This window comes from Ochotona princeps, chromosome 5, assembly GCF_030435755.1.
Source record: "Ochotona princeps isolate mOchPri1 chromosome 5, mOchPri1.hap1, whole genome shotgun sequence".
Classification (NCBI taxonomy): Eukaryota; Metazoa; Chordata; class Mammalia; order Lagomorpha; family Ochotonidae; genus Ochotona; species Ochotona princeps.
Window position 1 is genome coordinate 50,101,923 of NC_080836.1, and position 18,120 is coordinate 50,120,042.

Sequence of the window (18,120 nt, forward strand, 5' to 3'; positions counted from 1 at the left end):
ATTAGAGAATGTCAGGTAGTATTTAGAACTTAGTTGAGATTGGAAAGAATTTGTAACAAGAAGACACTATTTTCCACTAGTAGTGCTCAGTTTGAATACAAAATTAGAAAAGATATGTATTGCATTACTTATATGAGTCTTGTTAGTCACAGATGATGAAAGGACATATGAAGGGGCAGTAGGAAATATTGCCAGGACTTTTAAAGTGGTAGAGCATGGTGTGTGGGAACAATAGGAAAGATTTGATCAACTGGTCAAAAAAGAAGGAGGTACTGAGAGCAAAATATTTTAATATTTTTGGGTATGAGACAGTTTGGGGTCATTGCAGGACAAGGTAGCAGGTGCTGAGTAAAATGGAAGTCAAAGCCATAGCAGCTGATGAAGTCAGGTTGCTGAAGGACCATGATACGATTAGTTACCCACATATATTCTGCAGTTACTCAGGGACTTTGACTGATGAAGAAAATTGATAAGGGTACCAAGGTCTGCAATGGTTGAGGGCAATGAGTGAGTGAAGGAGGAGCAAAACCATATTGCTGAATGGTCTGAGCCACAAAGATGCAGGCATGGAGGAATAATGATCTGAAGTCAACACTGAACGTGAGCATGTTGAGGTGTGAAAGGCGTGGGAGAATGAATTGAGGTTGTTTTACACGAGTTTTGAGGAAAGAACCTGGTTTAGTTGTGGCAAGGAGGATAGTGAGCTTTCTTTGGAATTAAGGCTCTAGGGAAGTTTATCACAGAATGTTCTATGTCTGGAGCCTTGTCCCAGTCTTCTAGTACAATGCTCTTGTGTTTTCTATAAACTTAACTCACACATCTCCTCTGGGATGCCTTATTTGTTGCATTTATTGAATTATAATGTGTTTAACCTTACTTTTAAATTGTGAATACCTTAAGAGCAGAAATGTATGAATTCTTTGTACTATCATCTGACACAGCATTGGACACATACTAGGAGTTTAATGAATGTTTGTAAAATTTGTTTCAGGAAGCAGTAGTGTTCCATTTTTAAGAACTTTAAAAATTAATGCCCAAAAGTATAAAAGAGACACAGAGAGAGAATAAATCAATTGTTTTAAGTCAAAGGATTTGGGATTCAAAATAGAGTGAAACGAACATTAAACTAGTTATGTGATTGGTTGTGTTCAGTAGTTAGATCTGGAGGCTTCTTTTAAGGCTTACTTTACTTTGAGCATCTACCAGACATCAAAGAATATGAGCAATAGGATAATATTCCCAGTAGTCACTTTAGATCATGAAAACAGATGCATGATAGAAAAGGCTTGTTTTTTTTTTAGTTATTCTTTATCATAAATCCACATCTCTGCTTGACTGAATCATCATTTCACTTTATGATAATGAGAGAAGACTGCTGTATTTAAGAAGTTTATTGGAGAGGGCAAGTGTTACTTTATTTTATTTATTTCTTTATGACAGATGTTGGCAATGTCTTCTTTTGTGTGGTTCCTTATTTTACTATGACATGTGACAGTATAATTTTTGCCTGTTGTAAACATGCCTTTCACCTGTTTGTGTTTATTTCATCTTTTAGAATGACCAAGTTCTTCAAGGCTTCTCGGTGGACAAAGGAGAATTCACATGTCCCCTCTGTAGGCAGTTTGCTAACAGTGTTCTGCCCTGCTATCCTGGAAGCCATGTGGAAAATAACCTTTGGCAACGTCCCAGTAACAAAAGCATACAAGATCTTGTAAAGGAAGTGGAGGAACTCCAGGGACGGCCGGGAGCTTTTCCAGTAAGCATCAGTGTAAGGCAGAAATATCCTGCTTAATTTAGCTCTGCTTCTCAACTTTCTTTCTTTCTTTCTTTTTTTTTTTTTTAATTTCTATTTTGCTCTGAATCTTTATCCATTGACTAGAAATTGCTTTTAGTACTTATTAAAAATAGAGTTAAGTGATTATCAGAGACTATAATTAGCCTAGATTGTTACAGCTTTTATATATGTCTTTCAGATCATAAATTACTTAAGACATAGTGAGGCTCTTTAAAGATGTAGGAAAGTTTTAAAACAAACTCAGTCATGCTCTCTGTATGTACTTTGCAAAATAAAGTACAATCTAATTAAAAGTAAGTCCATTAGCTGTAATTCTGTTAGGATTAAGAAGCTGCATCTATATACCTGCATACATTTATGTTTTTACTGCATGTATGTATGTATGATGTAAGACTAAACCACTCACCATGTCATTCTTTCCCATAGGATTTGTTGTGACTCTATTCTTTATCCCACTTAGCAAAATTACTTTTGTTCAAATCCTTAGAAATAGTTCATTCCTGTTGTAGATTTATCATATGGTTACTGAGAGAAATGATAACTGTGGCTAATTATGAAAACTGTGAGTGTTTGACGTTAGAAACAGAAATTTCTGCATTAAACCCATAGATGTTCTGGAAATTCCATTGCTTAAGTGAAAACTGATTTCAGAAACTGTGACTGTGTTATTTTATAAATTTGATTTTTAAGTGCTTAAAATATGTTTAATGTTAGTACTATTGATAATATTCTCTGAAAAAATTATCTCAAGTATAAATCCATTTTTATAAATATGAAAACCTTATTCAACAGTGTTATTTAATGATATCCAGTCATATGTTTAAAATATAATTTATGTGATTAGTTCATAGTTCGATTACAGAGTTGTCAGTCACATTGTAAAGTTAGAATGTGAGACCAATCTTAAAAGAATTTTTGATTAGTTTTGTGTTTGTGCATTAATTATTTATAGTAGATAGTATTTTTTATTTGTTTGATGTTTTAACTTTAATTTCATAGTATGGTAAACATTCTAACCTTAGTACTTGTGAAAATGACTATACACACACATATGTATTTGTTTTCATGTTTTATTTACAGTCAGAAACCAACTTAAGTAAGGAAATGGAATCTGTAATGAAAGATATTAAAAATACTACTCAGAAGAAATACAGAGATTATAGCAAGACCCCTGGCTCACCAGACAACGATTTTCTCTTTATGTACTCTGTTGCTAGGTAGGTATATATAGTATATATTTTTATGTTTATTATTACTGGCTTGTCTTATTGTTCAGTGAATTTTTATAGATTAATGTTTTTAATATTGGTTTAACTTACGGCTAGTATTAGTTCCTGAAGAGCTTTTATTTTATAAAATATTTGGGTAAGTGTTATTAAGAATTAGAGGATATATGGCAAGAAGTATACTATCAATATTTTGGAATAGAAATGTATCTCAAATTGGTTATATATGAAGCTCTGTTAAAAAGCAGTGATACTGAAAACTAAAAACACTGATGTATTGAACAATTTAAATTTATGGGTTAAAAGATGAATAATAAGTAAAATAGCTTATTTTGCTTGTTTTAACCTAGTGAAAGCTCTCTTAATATCCTAGAAGATTATAGTTAGTTTCATCAGTCAGATGAGGGAAAAGAATTCTAGTGATTAAGTATCTTTTAAGTCTCTATTTGTAGTGAGTAGGGAGCTCAAGGAGACAGAATGAAATGTTTATCATCCTTTATGTTTAGTTTGATTGGATGAGTCAGTGTTTAAAACCTATGCAAAAGTTTGCAGTAGAAGTTTTCGAGAATTCAACTGAATGAAAATGGAGAACCATGAAAGTAGCAAGTAGGGAAGGAGTGGGCACAAGTGGGATGATGTGTGGACACATTCTACCAAAATTGGTATTATAAATCCTTGGCTGTCTCTAGAAGCACACTTTGTATTTTTATCAACCAGTGTTGTAATAGATAAGAAACAGTGTTGTCGCAGGTCAGATTTAGAGAGAATGTGAACTTGAAATCAAATTCAAGTTAGCGATAGAACAGGTATGGAACTCAGATCTTTTGAGTAAAGGTTTATTGTTTTTTCAATTACTATCCTTTTTTCCTCTTCTGTGTCCATCTTCTGTCAGTCATATTGTGAATGTGGTTCTTTGTGGCTGTTCTCTCTCTGCTCCATTCTAGAACGGAAGATGACTAAAAGTCATTATGTAGTCTTTAGTACATTAAGTAAAAATGGCAACAGACTTGAATTGCAGTGTTAGAACTCAAGATAAGGGCCATTAGGCTTTGGTCTTAGAATACAAATGCTAGACACAGGTTGACAGAAAAATAACTTACAGACTGCATGTCCTTAGACTATTGTTTATACAGAATGCTGTCAGGGACAGTATCAGTTAATATAAGATTTTGTTTCTGAAAAATTATCAATGATTGCATACTTGCAATAAAGTATAATTACATGACAACTCAATTAAATATGATTTAATTTCATTGGGGGTTACCATTTTATGAGATTTATGTACAATATTATAACATTACAAAAGATTGAGTTGAAAGTAGAGCTTTAAAAAGTTGGTGGAAAATGAAATTAAAGATTAAGTGAATTTTCCATGAAGTTATTGGAGTCCCTTGCATTCACGTATGTGTGTTCGTGTGTTTACACATTTTTGCAGGTCATCTATTATGCCTTTTTAGAGTTGACTTTATACGAAAATCCTGGTTGAATGGGAATAGTCTGTAGAAGGGGATTTTCTATGATTTTGATAGGTAATTTGATTTAAATATAAGTTAGCAGAAATGTTAGATCCCTATGTTTGGATGGAAATACATAATTTATAGAATAAAGCTTGTACTGAGAGATGTTTTAGATCAACATGCTTTGGTTTTCTGTTTTATAGAGAATCACATATAGGTGTCAAGTGAACTGAGGGTGTAGATAGAGAAGCAAATATAAATTCTTCCTATCGTCTCTGATTGTTGGTGATACTCTAAAGCAACATGAGTGATTTTAAAACTAGAAGTATGTAACTCTTAAAAACCTCAGTATCCTTGGTTGGAATTTCCCAGGACATTGCAACATCCTTGTATTAGGTTGCATCTGCTAACTTTTACTTATCATTAGACCAAAAACAGATATAAAACAGATTGATTCAAAAATCGACTGCACATGAATTGAAAGAAAAATACATGCTTGTATACTTCTTGAATTAGCGGTAATTTACCCAAGACAAGGAACAAAATCATTGCAATTATCTTATGCCAGACATGTAGCATATTTCATAAACAGTTGTAGAAATATTTATTAAAAGTGGAACAATAAAGTGTGTAGCAATAGTGAAATATTTAAATATAATGTTTATTAACAAACTTACTTTGAATTATTTAGCTTTTGAGTGATATGTAGTGATTCTCAAATTCATAATTTATTAGAACTTGAAATTTTTAGCATTTATAATTTGAATGAAATATAATCCTAATTTCTCAAAGTTAAATTTCTTGTAGTTGAATAAGTAATTTGTTTAATGTCTAGGAAGCTTAGGTTTTTGTTGTTTACAAGTGAAGTACTCTGGTAGATAACTTGTCTGGAAAGCCATTTTATTCAGTAATTGTTATAGAGTTTTTTTGGGGGGTAGGATAATGCATGTCTCGGTTTTTAGTTTTATTTGCATGATGAAACCTTTCAAAACTTGCATGAATGACTTTCTGTCATGAACAGAGAAAAAATTTTTGAAATATCTTTTAAAAATTAATCAGAAATAATTTTTTCAAGTTTCCATTCTGTTGCAAATATCAGCCATTCAACTGGAGTATAGAAAGTTAATTTGGGGAAATAACTTATTTTTTTTTTACTTCAATACCAATTATTTCATTATTGAAACAATAAACAACACAAATTGTAGTAATTGGTTTATTTCAAGGATTATTTTGGACTCAGGCTAGATATAACCTTGAGGTATTGGTGAGTAGCACTTAGCCTATATAGAAATGGAAAAAAGATGAAACAGTAACTGAAATTAGTGGGTTAAGTACTCAAAAGAATGAATGCACCTTATTTCACACATTAATTAAAGTGTAAACTAATTGTGTGAACTAAACTAAAGTGTGAACTAATTGTTAATGGTAAGAATGTTTGCTTAGGTAGCAAATTGTGAATTGTTTTTAAAAATAAATATTTTTTTCCTAAAAATCCTTTTTTAAAATTTTTAAGCTTTTGGTTTGCTGCTTAGGTTTAGGAAAATGGAGGGGGCAACAGCAGAAAGGGCATGAATTACAGAGACTGGAGTATCTCATTGTTTCTATAGCAGAACCTTTGCCAGGAACCATCGTGCACTTGGGAGCCATTGATGAAATGATTCTTGCTCCCTAGGAAATTAGTGTTGAAAACCTTCCTATCCATGAATTTTATATCCATAAATTCAACCAACTGCATGTTGAAAGTATTCAAACAGTGGGGTGAGCATTTGGCCTAATGATTAAGTCATTATTTGAGATGCCCATATTTGGAAAAATGGGTTTGAGTTTCATCTGTCCTCCTGACTGAAGCTGTTTATTATTGCAGACCCTGGGAAGCAGCAAGAAATGGTTCAAGTGATTGGGTTCTTATCACTCACATGGGGCACCTGGGGAGACCAGATTGAACTTCTGGCTCCCAGCTTCTGATGGTTCACCCCCAGTGGTTGTTCCAAGAATTTGAGTGTATTCTGGCAGTTGTGAGCTGTTTTTCTGACTCTTTGCTTTTCTAATAAATAAAATTGTTATTTAAAAAAACTACCTCTGTAGTTTTTCCCCTGTCATTTTAGGTATTATAAGTAGCTAGGAATGATCTGAAGTGTACAGGTTACTGTGAATAATTCATATGCAAATACTTTTGCCATTTTATATGAGGCACTTGAACATTCTCAGGTTTTGATATCTACAATGGAGCACAGTTGGTGGGGAATAAGGTGAAGGATCCTGAAACCAATTTCTCCCATACTGAGGGACTACTATATACATTAGCCTATGTGAGACAATAAAATATCAAATAAAGTATTGTAGAACTTCGAAAGGGAAGATGAACAAATTGAAATACAGTGTATGTGTAAGTGTTTCCTTCCCCAGGAAAGCTTTCTGGATGAGCTAGAACTTGAGCTGGATCTTATAAAACGTAGTTCCTTAGTTTGGATGAAGAATTTATTTTCTCTGAAGATTTGTGTAACTTGTTTAACCAGTTTTAAGTGGTAGACTGGGGTCTTGAACCCAGATATTTTCCCAGAAGCCTTGCCTTGCCTTTTGTGTGTGTGTGTGTGTGTGTGTGTGTGTGTACTTGTATTTAAGAGAAAAGAAAAAGACCATGCCACTATGTGTTTGAATATCTCTGTGTGTGCATGTATGTACTTACTCCCCTTGGTATCTGTAGAAGATTGGTTTAAGAACTCCAAATATCAAAATTTGTAGATACACAGTTGACTCAGTTGCCTTATATAAAATAGGGTAGTATTTGTATATCACTTATGCTTGAAATCATCTCTAAATTACATAATACAAAGCAGATCTTATGCCAATATTTATTAGTACACTATATTGTTTAGAGAATAATGGCCAAATAAAAAGGCTGTGTGTAATACAGGCATAATTTTCTATTGACTATTTTCTTTAAAAAAATGTTTTACTTATTTAGTTAGAAGGCAAATTTAGAGACAAGAGTCTTCCACCAGTTGATTTATTCTCCAGAAGCCGCAACAGCTGAAACTGTGCCAGGGCCAACTCCTTAGCTAGGAACTCAGTCTCCCCAAGTGAGTGGCAGGGACCCAAGTGCTTGAGCCATTTCCTGCTTTCTCCCAGGATGTTTGTTAGTGGGGAGTTCAGATCAGGAGGTGACTAACACTTAAACCCAGGCACTCTCCTAGGGAATGCAGGGATCTCAACTGCTGGGCCAAACATCTGCCCTCAAATATTTTTAGTTGGCATCTTCAGATAATAAAGCTCAGAATATGGAAAATCAACTGTGGGAACATTTCTTTTTCAAATCTTGGCTCTAATAACAGAGGTGAGTGCTGAAGAGAGGCTATTAGGAAAAGTAACTTTTGGTAATGTGAGCAACTGGAGCATAATTAAAAGAGGTTTTACGTGGACATATATCTGGATGGCCGCTATCAGCAGTCTCTCCGAATTCTTTTCAAGTGTAGAAATTTTCCCTTCTTTTTTCTTCCAAACTAATTTTAATGTATTTACGTTAGAAAATAGTCTGTTTTTTTTATAAGAGCATAAAGCTCAGAAAGCTTCCACTTGCTGTTTATTTTTACATTATCCATCCAGGAGGACAGAAAGAGGGTGTTGTGTTTTGATATTCACCAGTGAAGTGGAAGACAGGTATGGTATGTAGGGCCCATTTGTGTGCTTATTTTTAGCAAGTCTGCAAGAACCAATTTTGATGTAAGTGAAATATGAAAAAGTTGATGATTAGGGCCTCTAGCATACTGGCTTTTCAAATCATAGGTATTTTGTCTTTAGTGATCCTTTGGTTATGTACTTTTTTTTTAAATTTAGAAGGGATGTTGCACAGGAAATCATTCAACCACAAACTTAAATTATTAGATTTAGTAGCGTTTTTTTTCAAGTATTCTTCAAAATGAAATTCCTTGTAACATATTTATTATCCTTTAAAACATTAAATTTGGTGATTAAATAAATAGATTTATTATCTTTTAATGAATTTTTTAAAAAGACGGTGCAGTAAAAAGTTGAAATTTTGGTTTTGTCATTGATTTGCTAGAATTGTGTATGTTTCTGGTTAGCTCTCTTAAAAGTACTATCTAGGAAATCCTAGTTTTTATAAGAGAATATAGCCATTAATTTTTTTCTACAGATTAGGCAACAGAAGATTTGTGAAAACAAAATATATTGATCTCATTTATATTCCCCTGATGAAGGAACACATGCTGGTCTCCGCTCGCTTTCTGTCCACTAATATGAAATCCTTGTCCCTGCTTCCTTGCTGGTAGGTTTTTAGAAGTTCAGTGAGCAATGCAAATCGCCTGAAGGGTGGAAAATTCCCTTGTCACACAGATGCCCTTATCAGCGACAACCAGATGGAGCTCTGAGCAGGAACATTATCAATGTTAAATTGCTTTCCCCCCTTGAGAAGAGAGGATTAAAGCGTTCGTTAGAAATGGGTGGCGAGTGTACAGACTTGGGATTTTCATATTTTTAGTAACTTGCATTTCTAAGTAAATATATGAAATATTTGATATTCAGAGTATAAGCCAAACAACTTCAAAATGTTTCAAATAAAAGAGATTAATATTTAGCTTTGAATGCATTTGCAAAAAGTAAGCATGCGACTTCACCTTTTTTTTTAAAGGGGAGGGAGCTACTTCACTAGTAATGCCAAATGCATAGGTTGCATATAACATAGTAAGTTTAGTTGTAGAAAATACAAATGTATTTACATGCATAAATGTTGTTCAATTAAAATGCAATTTCAATATCACTGAGAATTTTTATTATTTTTGCATCATTGGTTTTATTGTTTCTGAGAAAATCTTTAAACTATACTACTTTAATTTCTGAAATGTCATTATACTAATTATTGCCATTCTGTAAGCTAGTAATTACTAAGTGAATTTCATATCTATAAGAAAATATTAGTTTTGAGCATTGCAAATTTCATATCTATAAGAAAACATTAGTTTTGAGCATTGCCAATAGTTAAAAATATATTTTCATAAAATAAAATTTTAGATGTCCATAAAAGAAACTGCTATTTGTTATGTGTTATTAATAGCCACTTTGGTCCTGGTGATTTTGTTTCTTTAATATTGATTTTCAGATATCATCTAAGCTCCAATGAGTGATAATCATTTCTCTCATAGAAAAATTGGTATGCCCTGGTGTTTTATATGACAGTGGTCACTACCCATTGGCTGACAGTTGGAATACAAATGCTTTCATCAGATTTAAATGCAGGTTTATGAGATATGCTGCAATTTTTTTTAAGGTCTAGTTTTTATTATTTGCTAACAGTTAGGTCTTGGCAACAGTTATTTCATAATGTGTGCAGTTTTTTTTTTGCAGATACGTATGTAGGTATTAGGACAATTAAGGATGGATAAACTGTTCCCTATTTTTTTCTAAATATCAGATGAAATATGGTTACTACATAAATTATGGTTTTGCAAATAATAAAGTTGGAGAACTTTTATTATTTAGGTTGTTTCAGACATGTCAATAAAGCCTAAAAAAAACCTCTTCAGCCTAATGACCAAGATACACTTTAATACTTTACTTTTAGAACCAATTTGGAACTGGAATTGATTCACCGAGGAGGTAATTTGTGTTCAGGTGGAGCAAGCACAACTGGTAAAAGGTCTTGTTTAAGTAAGTACTAAACACTGCTATTTTTCAAAAATTTATGATTATGTAATTTCTGAAATCATATACAGGCAAAGTGGTCTTCTGGTGAATTCTGTTGTTTGTGTTATATAAAAATTATAAGTTTTGGTAGTGATATAAACTTTATCAGGTTAATTTTGTACTTAAAAGTTTTTTATACTATGATTTCTAGCCCTTTTAATACCATGCTTTCTCAATAAATAAGCATCAGACTAGTAAGTCATGTTTAATTCATTCCAAATTTAAACTATTATTATAAGTCAGAAAGAATTGTCCTTGATCTTACTCTTTTAAATTGTTTTACATTGAGTTGATGAAAAATCTTTTAATAAAGGCTATGTTGCCTGCAAGTTCCTATTGTTACTGTTAATTAATGGAGGTATTTGTTTTGTAGTGTGATGCATGTATTGATTATTAAAATTATGGATGCTTGCTTTGATATATGTATATACTATATGCTATAAAATGAGCATCAGTCTTGAACATTATTTGTAAATTATATCAGAGGGAAGTGTAAGTTGGAACTTAAGGTAGATTTTTCATGAGTATTGTTTTGATCATATCACTGTTTAATTCTTTAGAAAACTAACAAGCATGCATGCATGCATGGGATTATTGTGAGAGTGTAGCCAATTATTGCTCCAAATCACTGGAGTTAAAATATTACACAGTACAATTTATTTAAAGAAATCATGCATTGTTTTAAGAAATTTTAAAATGATATGTTTTCTTACTACAACAGTAACAGTTCTTAAAAATTATATACCTGTGTTTGATTGGTTTATAACCAAAGGAGTGACTAAAAGCACTTTAAAATTTCTGACATAAAGATATTTAAATATTTGTGAAATTTCAGCTGTGATATTTTCAAAATTCTTTTAAGTTATGTTGTTTTGAATTTCTACTTGATTCCTGGAAGTTAAGTTTTGGAAATTTTTTTTTAATGAATATTTTAGTATGTATTGACCCCCTTTTGTAAGGACCTGGTCCTATTTATACTTAGTGTTCTAATGGAATGTTTTATAGGGTAAGTTGTTGCTACACAGGAGTTTCAGTAACTCATCCGTTTGCATTAGTAGCTACCATCATTGCAGTCATCCAAATTAGTCTTCCTTGCTTTTTGACATGAACTGACATTCCGAAATTGTAGCTGTAGAAAGTGTTTAGAAAAGGAATTCAGCTATGTGATAAAATATATGCTTCTTTTTTTTCCTCTCTGAGATACTTAAAATTTGTCCAAAATTCATCCAGAACCCAAAAATAGTGAAATTCTAAGTGATAGGTACTTGAATTACCAGTTTCAATTTCAATTTAAATTTCTAAATTGATAGCTTCTTTCAGATGGTTTTCTGCTTCAGCAACAAGGTTGTTATGTGTCAATATAGAAATGATCATGATGAAGTTCACTCTTAATACAAGTTAATACTATGTTTAGATTTTGCATGAGTTACTATTCTTTAATTACTTATATACTATTTAAAGTATAATAAGCAGCTTTATATGCCATCCAAATAGTATATACAGCATTTATATGTTGTATAAGATATCATTGTTGCACAAGCATATAAATTTAATGTGTTAGTTACTATAGTCTACTTCAAACCTAATTTAAATTGAACACCAAGACTTAAATTGATCAAAAAGCAAAATGCCTTTTTTTTTTCTTCTTTCAGTGGAGCTGCAATAGTATTAAAGAAGCAAAAAAAAAAATTGATCTTTTTTTTTCTAGGGAATCCTCATTTGTATTTTCCTTTTCCTATTCATTACTACCCATTACCTTTAAAAAAATCATTTCTATTGGAAAGGCAGATTTACAGAGAGAAGGAGAGACAGAGAGAAAGATTTTCCATCCATTGATTCATTTCCCAAGTGGCCCCAACAGCTGGAGCTGAGCTGATCCAAAGCCAGGAGCCAGGAGCTTCTTCGGGTCTCCTACGTGGGTACAGGGTCCCAAGTCTTTGAGCCGTCCTCCACTGCTTTCTCAGGCTACAAGCAGGGAGCTGGAAGGGAAGTGGAGCAGCCAGTATATAAACCAGTGCCCGTATGGGATCCCAGTGCATTGAGGGAAAGGACTTTATCCACTAGGGTACCATACCAGGCCTTATCCATTACTTTTTAAAAATTTTTTATTTCTTTTTATTATGATCATTTTATGATACAGTTCCTTAGGCCCAGGGATTTCCCTTATCCCCTCTCCATTTTCCTCCCTCCTGAGTTTCCTTATATCATTACTATAGTTTAGTTCTTTATACACAATCATATGTCCATCATTGTGGGCATGGACAGTGGCAGAGTCTAGCATCCTGTTAAGATACAGTAAACAGGTTCAGTGGGTGTCCATCTTTGTCTGGAAGTGGAGCTGCATCCTGCATTGTATTCTCACATCTGGATGTGATAGTTTGCATTACACAGTTACTGTACATCCCCTTAAATGAAAAGCCACAAAACAAAATCAACAACAGGAAGAAAAAAAAAAAGAAATTAACATCATGAAGTTAAAGAACATGCTACTGAATGACTAATGTGTCACTCAAGAAATGAAAAAAAAAAAACTTTGTTGAAGAAAATGATGCTACTGTATGATCTATGAGTCACTGAAGAATTTATTCAGAAAAAAGTGTTTTGAAGAGATGAAACTAAGAACAAAAAAAATCAAAATCCATGGAGATATACTTTCCACTGATCTTTGTTGGTGAGATGTGTCTCCTGTAGGCAACAAATAGATTGGTTTTGTTTTTTAATCCAGTCTGCTAATCTGTGATGTTTGATTGATGAGTTTAAGTCGTTACCTTTTAAATATTTTATTTGACTTCTGAATATATTTTTGAGGCAGAGACAGAAAGAGAGGCTAAGTTCTCATCTACTAGTATCATTCCTCTATTTCCTGAGAAAGTAAGAGCTGGCCTTGCCCAAACTAGGAACTGGTTGGTTTGGATCGTCATTGTTGCCTCCCATGTTCTTTGCTAGTAAAAAGTTGGAGTCAGGAGCCAGACCTGGGCATGGAACCTAGGTATTCTGATGTGGGACAAGGACATCTAGTCACTAGGTTAAGCACCTGTGCCTAGATATCTCATCTTAAAAAAAAGATTTATTTATTTTTATTAGAAAGGCAGGTTTACAAAGAGAAGGAAAGAATGAAAGTTCTTCCTTCCTCTGGTTCACTCCCAAGTTGTTGTAATGGTCAGAGCTGAGCTGATCCAAAGTCTGGAGCCAAGAGCTTCCTCCAAGTCTCCCATGTGGGTACAGTAGCCCAAGGGCTTGAGCCAAGCTCTGCTGCTTTCCCAGTTTATAAGCAGGGAGCTGGATTGGAAGTGAAGCAGCTGGGAGACAAACTGGTGCCCATATGGAATGCCTTGAGGTAGAGCATTACTTGGGTAAGCCACTGCACTGGTCCCTAGATATTTCATTTTTAAACATTGTTATTTTCTCCATACTGTGTTTGGGGATGGTGATTGGGAAAATACAATAGTAACAAGCAAATGATAAGGGAAATTTTATTTTATCCATTCCAAGAACATTGCACTTTTGGAAGACTATGTCTTTGCACTTTATTGATGAAACTAAGGATTCATTTAGTCAGAAAAATTGTTAGCAGATTTTTTCTAGGAAGCATTGAGTAATGTCTAGTGTATAATTATGGGCATGTGTAAATATGCAAGTGCCCACACAGAGTCACACTTAGGGTAGGATGAAGAAAAGTGTTCTTTATATAACAACAGAAGCAGAAAATATTCTTGCCCATATTTACACTGCCAGATCAAATAAAATGAAGTGCATCTGTAGCAGTTAATAATACATGTTCAAACAGATTTTTCAAAAATTGAGTTAAAACTACCAATGTCCATCACAGTTAAAGTTTTTGCTTTGGAAAGTTATTGATCTGATTGTACAGGCATGTATATTTGAGCTTCCATCTGCTGATTCATCTCCCAAACGCCTGCATAGACCCCTGGCTATGGCTGAAACTAGGAGCCAGAGACTCCCAGGTGCGTGGCAGGGGCAGGATTCCTTGAAGTCTTCAGCACTGCCTCCCAGGTCTGCATTAACAGGAAGCTGGAGCAGGACCTGGAGCTGGGTGTTGGACCCAGGCATTCTGACACAGGATCCAAGGCACCTTTACCACCAGGCCAATGCTTTCTCTCCAAAATCAGTTTCTCTCTAAATGTCTTTTTCGTAAAAAAGGAAACTGAAAGAGTAGTTGTCTTGTCGAGTCACACATCTGGAAAATGTCAGAGCTTGTGCTTGAACCAAGCTCTTCTGACTGACTGTAAATCTCAGTTACGTGAAACATATCCATTGCCATCTTAAATGTGCTAATGGATGCGGAACCTTTAGACCTTGTGCACATGGGCTCAATCAGAAAGTTCCTGCTGTGTGCTGTTGTGTTCAGATCTCTCCAGGCTCTGCCAAGCTAACCCTCCTGCTCCTCCTCAAGTTCCTTTTTTTTTTAATTTATTTTTTTATTAATTATTAATTATTTTGCATTATGTGACCGTTTCATAGGCTCTGGGGTTCCCCCCACCCCTCCCCACGCCCCTCCCCCACGGTGGACCCCCCCCCACCCCGTTGCAGCTTTACAGTTCAAATTCAATCAAGATTCTTCCCTGGCAAACAGATGCTAAGCACATAGTCCGGCTGCTCATTGTCCAGATGGAATGTACAGCTTCTTGGGTAGACTATTTAGCTGCGATCGACCCCAAGTGGTTTTAATATTTCTCTAGATATGAATCACTACCAGTCTCGCCACTCCCATTTTGATGAGGTCGTTGTAGAGTTCACTGGTTGACACTGTCCATCATAGAGTCTTTATTCGCCCGGTTTTCGCTGCCAACATATATCTGAGATGGTTGATTGACCCATTCTGTCCTCTATCTTTTCTTGGCTAGGGTTCTGAGTCCAGCTGGTCATCGCCACAATCAGCTTGTAGGTGCAATTCCTGGGCTGGTTTGTTTTCGGACTGGAGTTGCTCTGGAACCAGTGGGTGCTGCAGACTAGGTTGGTTCTGCCCAGCACGTACTCGGCACTTGCGTCAGCCAGTGGGGGCTGCAGCCTAGTCGGGGCGACCCACAATAACCCCCACCAGGCCCGCCCCCTATCCTGGTCCGCCTGTGTGTATAGCAGACTAGTCCAGTCTGTCCCACATCCCATCTAGCTCTTGCACTTGTCCCTGGGTTTCAAAGCTTAGTTCTGACTAAGCAGCTCGATCATCCAGCCCCCACAGATATTGTTGCGTTCCTCTCTGTCTAGCCACCCCAGCCCCTCTCCAAGTTATCATGTCCTCCCGCGGGAGCAGTGACCCAGGAGGGGGGAACCCATTGTTTCCCTCCTGGGTCGATCATCAAGTTCCTTTTGTTAGCTGCTCACTGCGAATCCTGTTGTTGTTTAGAGTTACCCCAAATTCGTTTTCTCAAGTCCTGGGGCCTTTTGCCCTGAATAACCACTTCTTTATTCCTCACATTTACTCCCTGGCTCCCCTGGGACCCCTGCTGTGTAGTCCTGTAAATTCTCTTATACAGATTATTCCTGCCTGTGAGCTCTAGACCTGCCTCCTTAGCCACCAGAGAAGATTACGAATTTAGGGTATTTTATTCTGAAGGTGAAATGAGTTCTAGATAATTTACTGTAAGGTAGAGCATTTTCTTTTTTCTAGAAGATTTGTTAAAAATTATGTATTTGAAATTCAGAATTTCAAGAGAGAGAAAGAGAAAAAGAGATTTCCATCTGCTGGTTCACTCCCCAAATGGCTGCAATAGCCATAGCTAGGCCACACCAAAGCTGGGAGCTTACGTGTGGGCACAAGGGCCCAGGGACTTGGGTCATCTTTCACGGCTTTCCCAGGCACATTAGCAAGGAAGTAGATCAGTACTGGAGTATCTGGGATCCAACCAGTGCCCATGTAGGAATCCAGCATTGCAGAGACTTAATTTGCTATACCACAATGCCAGCCCTGAAAGTGTCAAGTTCTACGGAGTGTAAGATTCCAGGAAATTGTAGCTTTTGAGAATCTGTCTATGGAACCTATAAAACTTTTGGTTGGCATGACATTTAAGTAAGACTTCAAAAGATAAGTGAGATTTAGAGTTTTTGTTATAAACTAATGTATAAAGTGGTAAGTACCAACAACATGGTTAGCAACAAATACAGGGTAAAGCAGATACAAACATTGGAGCTACAAGTTTATTTAAAAATTTTTTTACATTGCTCTTTTTTTCTCTTTTTTTTATTCAAAGGATTTGAAAATGTATAGGAAATTTCTATTTTTCCATGTCATTTTAAAGTGTATTTCTCAAGTAGAAATTGTTGAACTTTCAGTGTCATTTCATAAATTACTAATTTAGTGCATAATGTAAAATATATTTATTTTAAAATAGAACATTCTTCCATATCTTTAGACTGAGGCTTTCCGCTTATTTTTGTGTTCAACTAAGAATTCAGTTCATAGCCTTGTGTATGGTTAAGCTGCTGCTTGCAGCGCAATCATTCTCTTTGAATCCAGTTCCCTACACAAGCAACTGGGAAGGCAGTGGAAGATGATTCAAGTGTTTGGGCTCCTGTCACCCATGCTGAAGACCCAGATGGAGTTCTGCGCTCTTGGTATTATCCTAGTTCAGTGGCTAATTGCAGCAATTTGTGGAATGAACCAAAGGATCAAAGATCTTGCCCACTTTCTTCATCACCCTGCCTTTCTATTAAATAAATTGATTAATCTTAAGAATAAAAAGAAGCCCAAGTTTACTTCTCAAATGGATTCTGTGGTTTTATAGATAGATGAACTGTATAGTAAAGAGAAGCTAAAGCAAGCTGTTTTTTTTTTTTAAAGACTTACTTTATTGGTCGCCAGTGGTGTTAAGCTGTTGCCTGCAATGCTGGCATTCTACATGGGTGCTAATTTGTGTCCTGGCATCTCCACTTCTAACCCAGCTCCCTGCTAATGTGACTAAGGAAACAGTGAAAGATGACCTCCAAGTCCTTGGGCTACTGCACCCACCTGAGACATCCTAAAAAAGGTTCTTCGCTTTAGCCTGGCCCATCCTGGCCTCTGCAGTAATATATCACCGTGCCTTTCAAATAAATTTTCAAAAAAATATTAATTTAATAGAGTGTGAGGAGAGACAGAGTTCTTCCATTCACTTCCCATATGATTACAACAGCCAGAGCTGGCCCATGCCAAAGCCAGGAACCTGGGCTCCATTTGAGTAGCTGAGGCCCAAGTACTTGGACATCTTCCACTGTTTTCCTAGGCACTTCAGCTGGGAATGGATGAGAAGTACAGCAGCTAGGTCTTGAACTAGTGCTCTGCCATGGGATGCTGACTTTCCAGGCTGGGGCTTAATTTGTGCTACAATAACAGCCCCAACTAAGGCAAACTCTTGCTTTGATATTTTCATTTTGGGAGTTCTGACTTGATTTTGATATAATTTATGATCTTATCAAGGAATGATGCATAATCATGATATATAACTTCCTATCTATGTTTTCCAAAGCAAGAAACCCAGTGGAGATATATATAAGCAATTAAAAATAGCTTTTGTTGCTCAAATAATTAGATTAATTTTGAGTTATAGAAAATTATTTTTATCATTTCTGCCAACAATAAGGCTACATAAAGATATTGTTGGATAAGTGATGCTTGGACAGTTATTTTAAATAATTTGTTATTTTTTTATATTTAGTGATAAAATTCTGACATTTATTGCTTACCAAAGTCTGTTTCAAATGAAATATTTTTTAAAATCTAGAGGACTCAGCATGATAGCCTTGGGGCTAAAGTCCTGGCCTTGTATGCCCTGGGATTCCAAATGGGTGCTGGTTTGTGTCGACTGCTCCACTTCCCATCCAGCTCCCTGCTCATGGCCTGGGAAAGCAGTGGAGGATGGCCCAAAGTCTTGGGACCCTGCGCCTGTGTGGAAGACCTGAAAGAGGCTCCTTGCTCCTGGCTTTGGATCCACTTAGCTCCAACCAT

At 35.4% G+C, this 18,120-nt stretch overlaps 1 protein-coding gene across 5 annotated transcripts in view; it reads left to right on the plus strand.

Annotated features, from left to right (window-relative positions):
• Positions 1 to 18,120, plus strand: part of UBR3 (ubiquitin protein ligase E3 component n-recognin 3) — a 182,350-nt gene that overhangs the window by 127,257 nt on the left and 36,973 nt on the right. For 3 of the 5 annotated variants that reach the window (XM_058664610.1, XM_058664614.1, XM_058664612.1), the window contains 3 exons: positions 1,556 to 1,768; positions 2,876 to 3,012; positions 10,057 to 10,142. In XM_058664610.1, the coding sequence (XP_058520593.1) occupies positions 1,556 to 1,768; positions 2,876 to 3,012; positions 10,057 to 10,142 (436 nt within the window). The remainder of the gene's footprint in view (positions 1 to 1,555; positions 1,769 to 2,875; positions 3,013 to 10,056; positions 10,143 to 18,120) is intronic. The other 2 variants (XM_058664611.1, XM_058664613.1) reach the window with 1 other exon arrangement.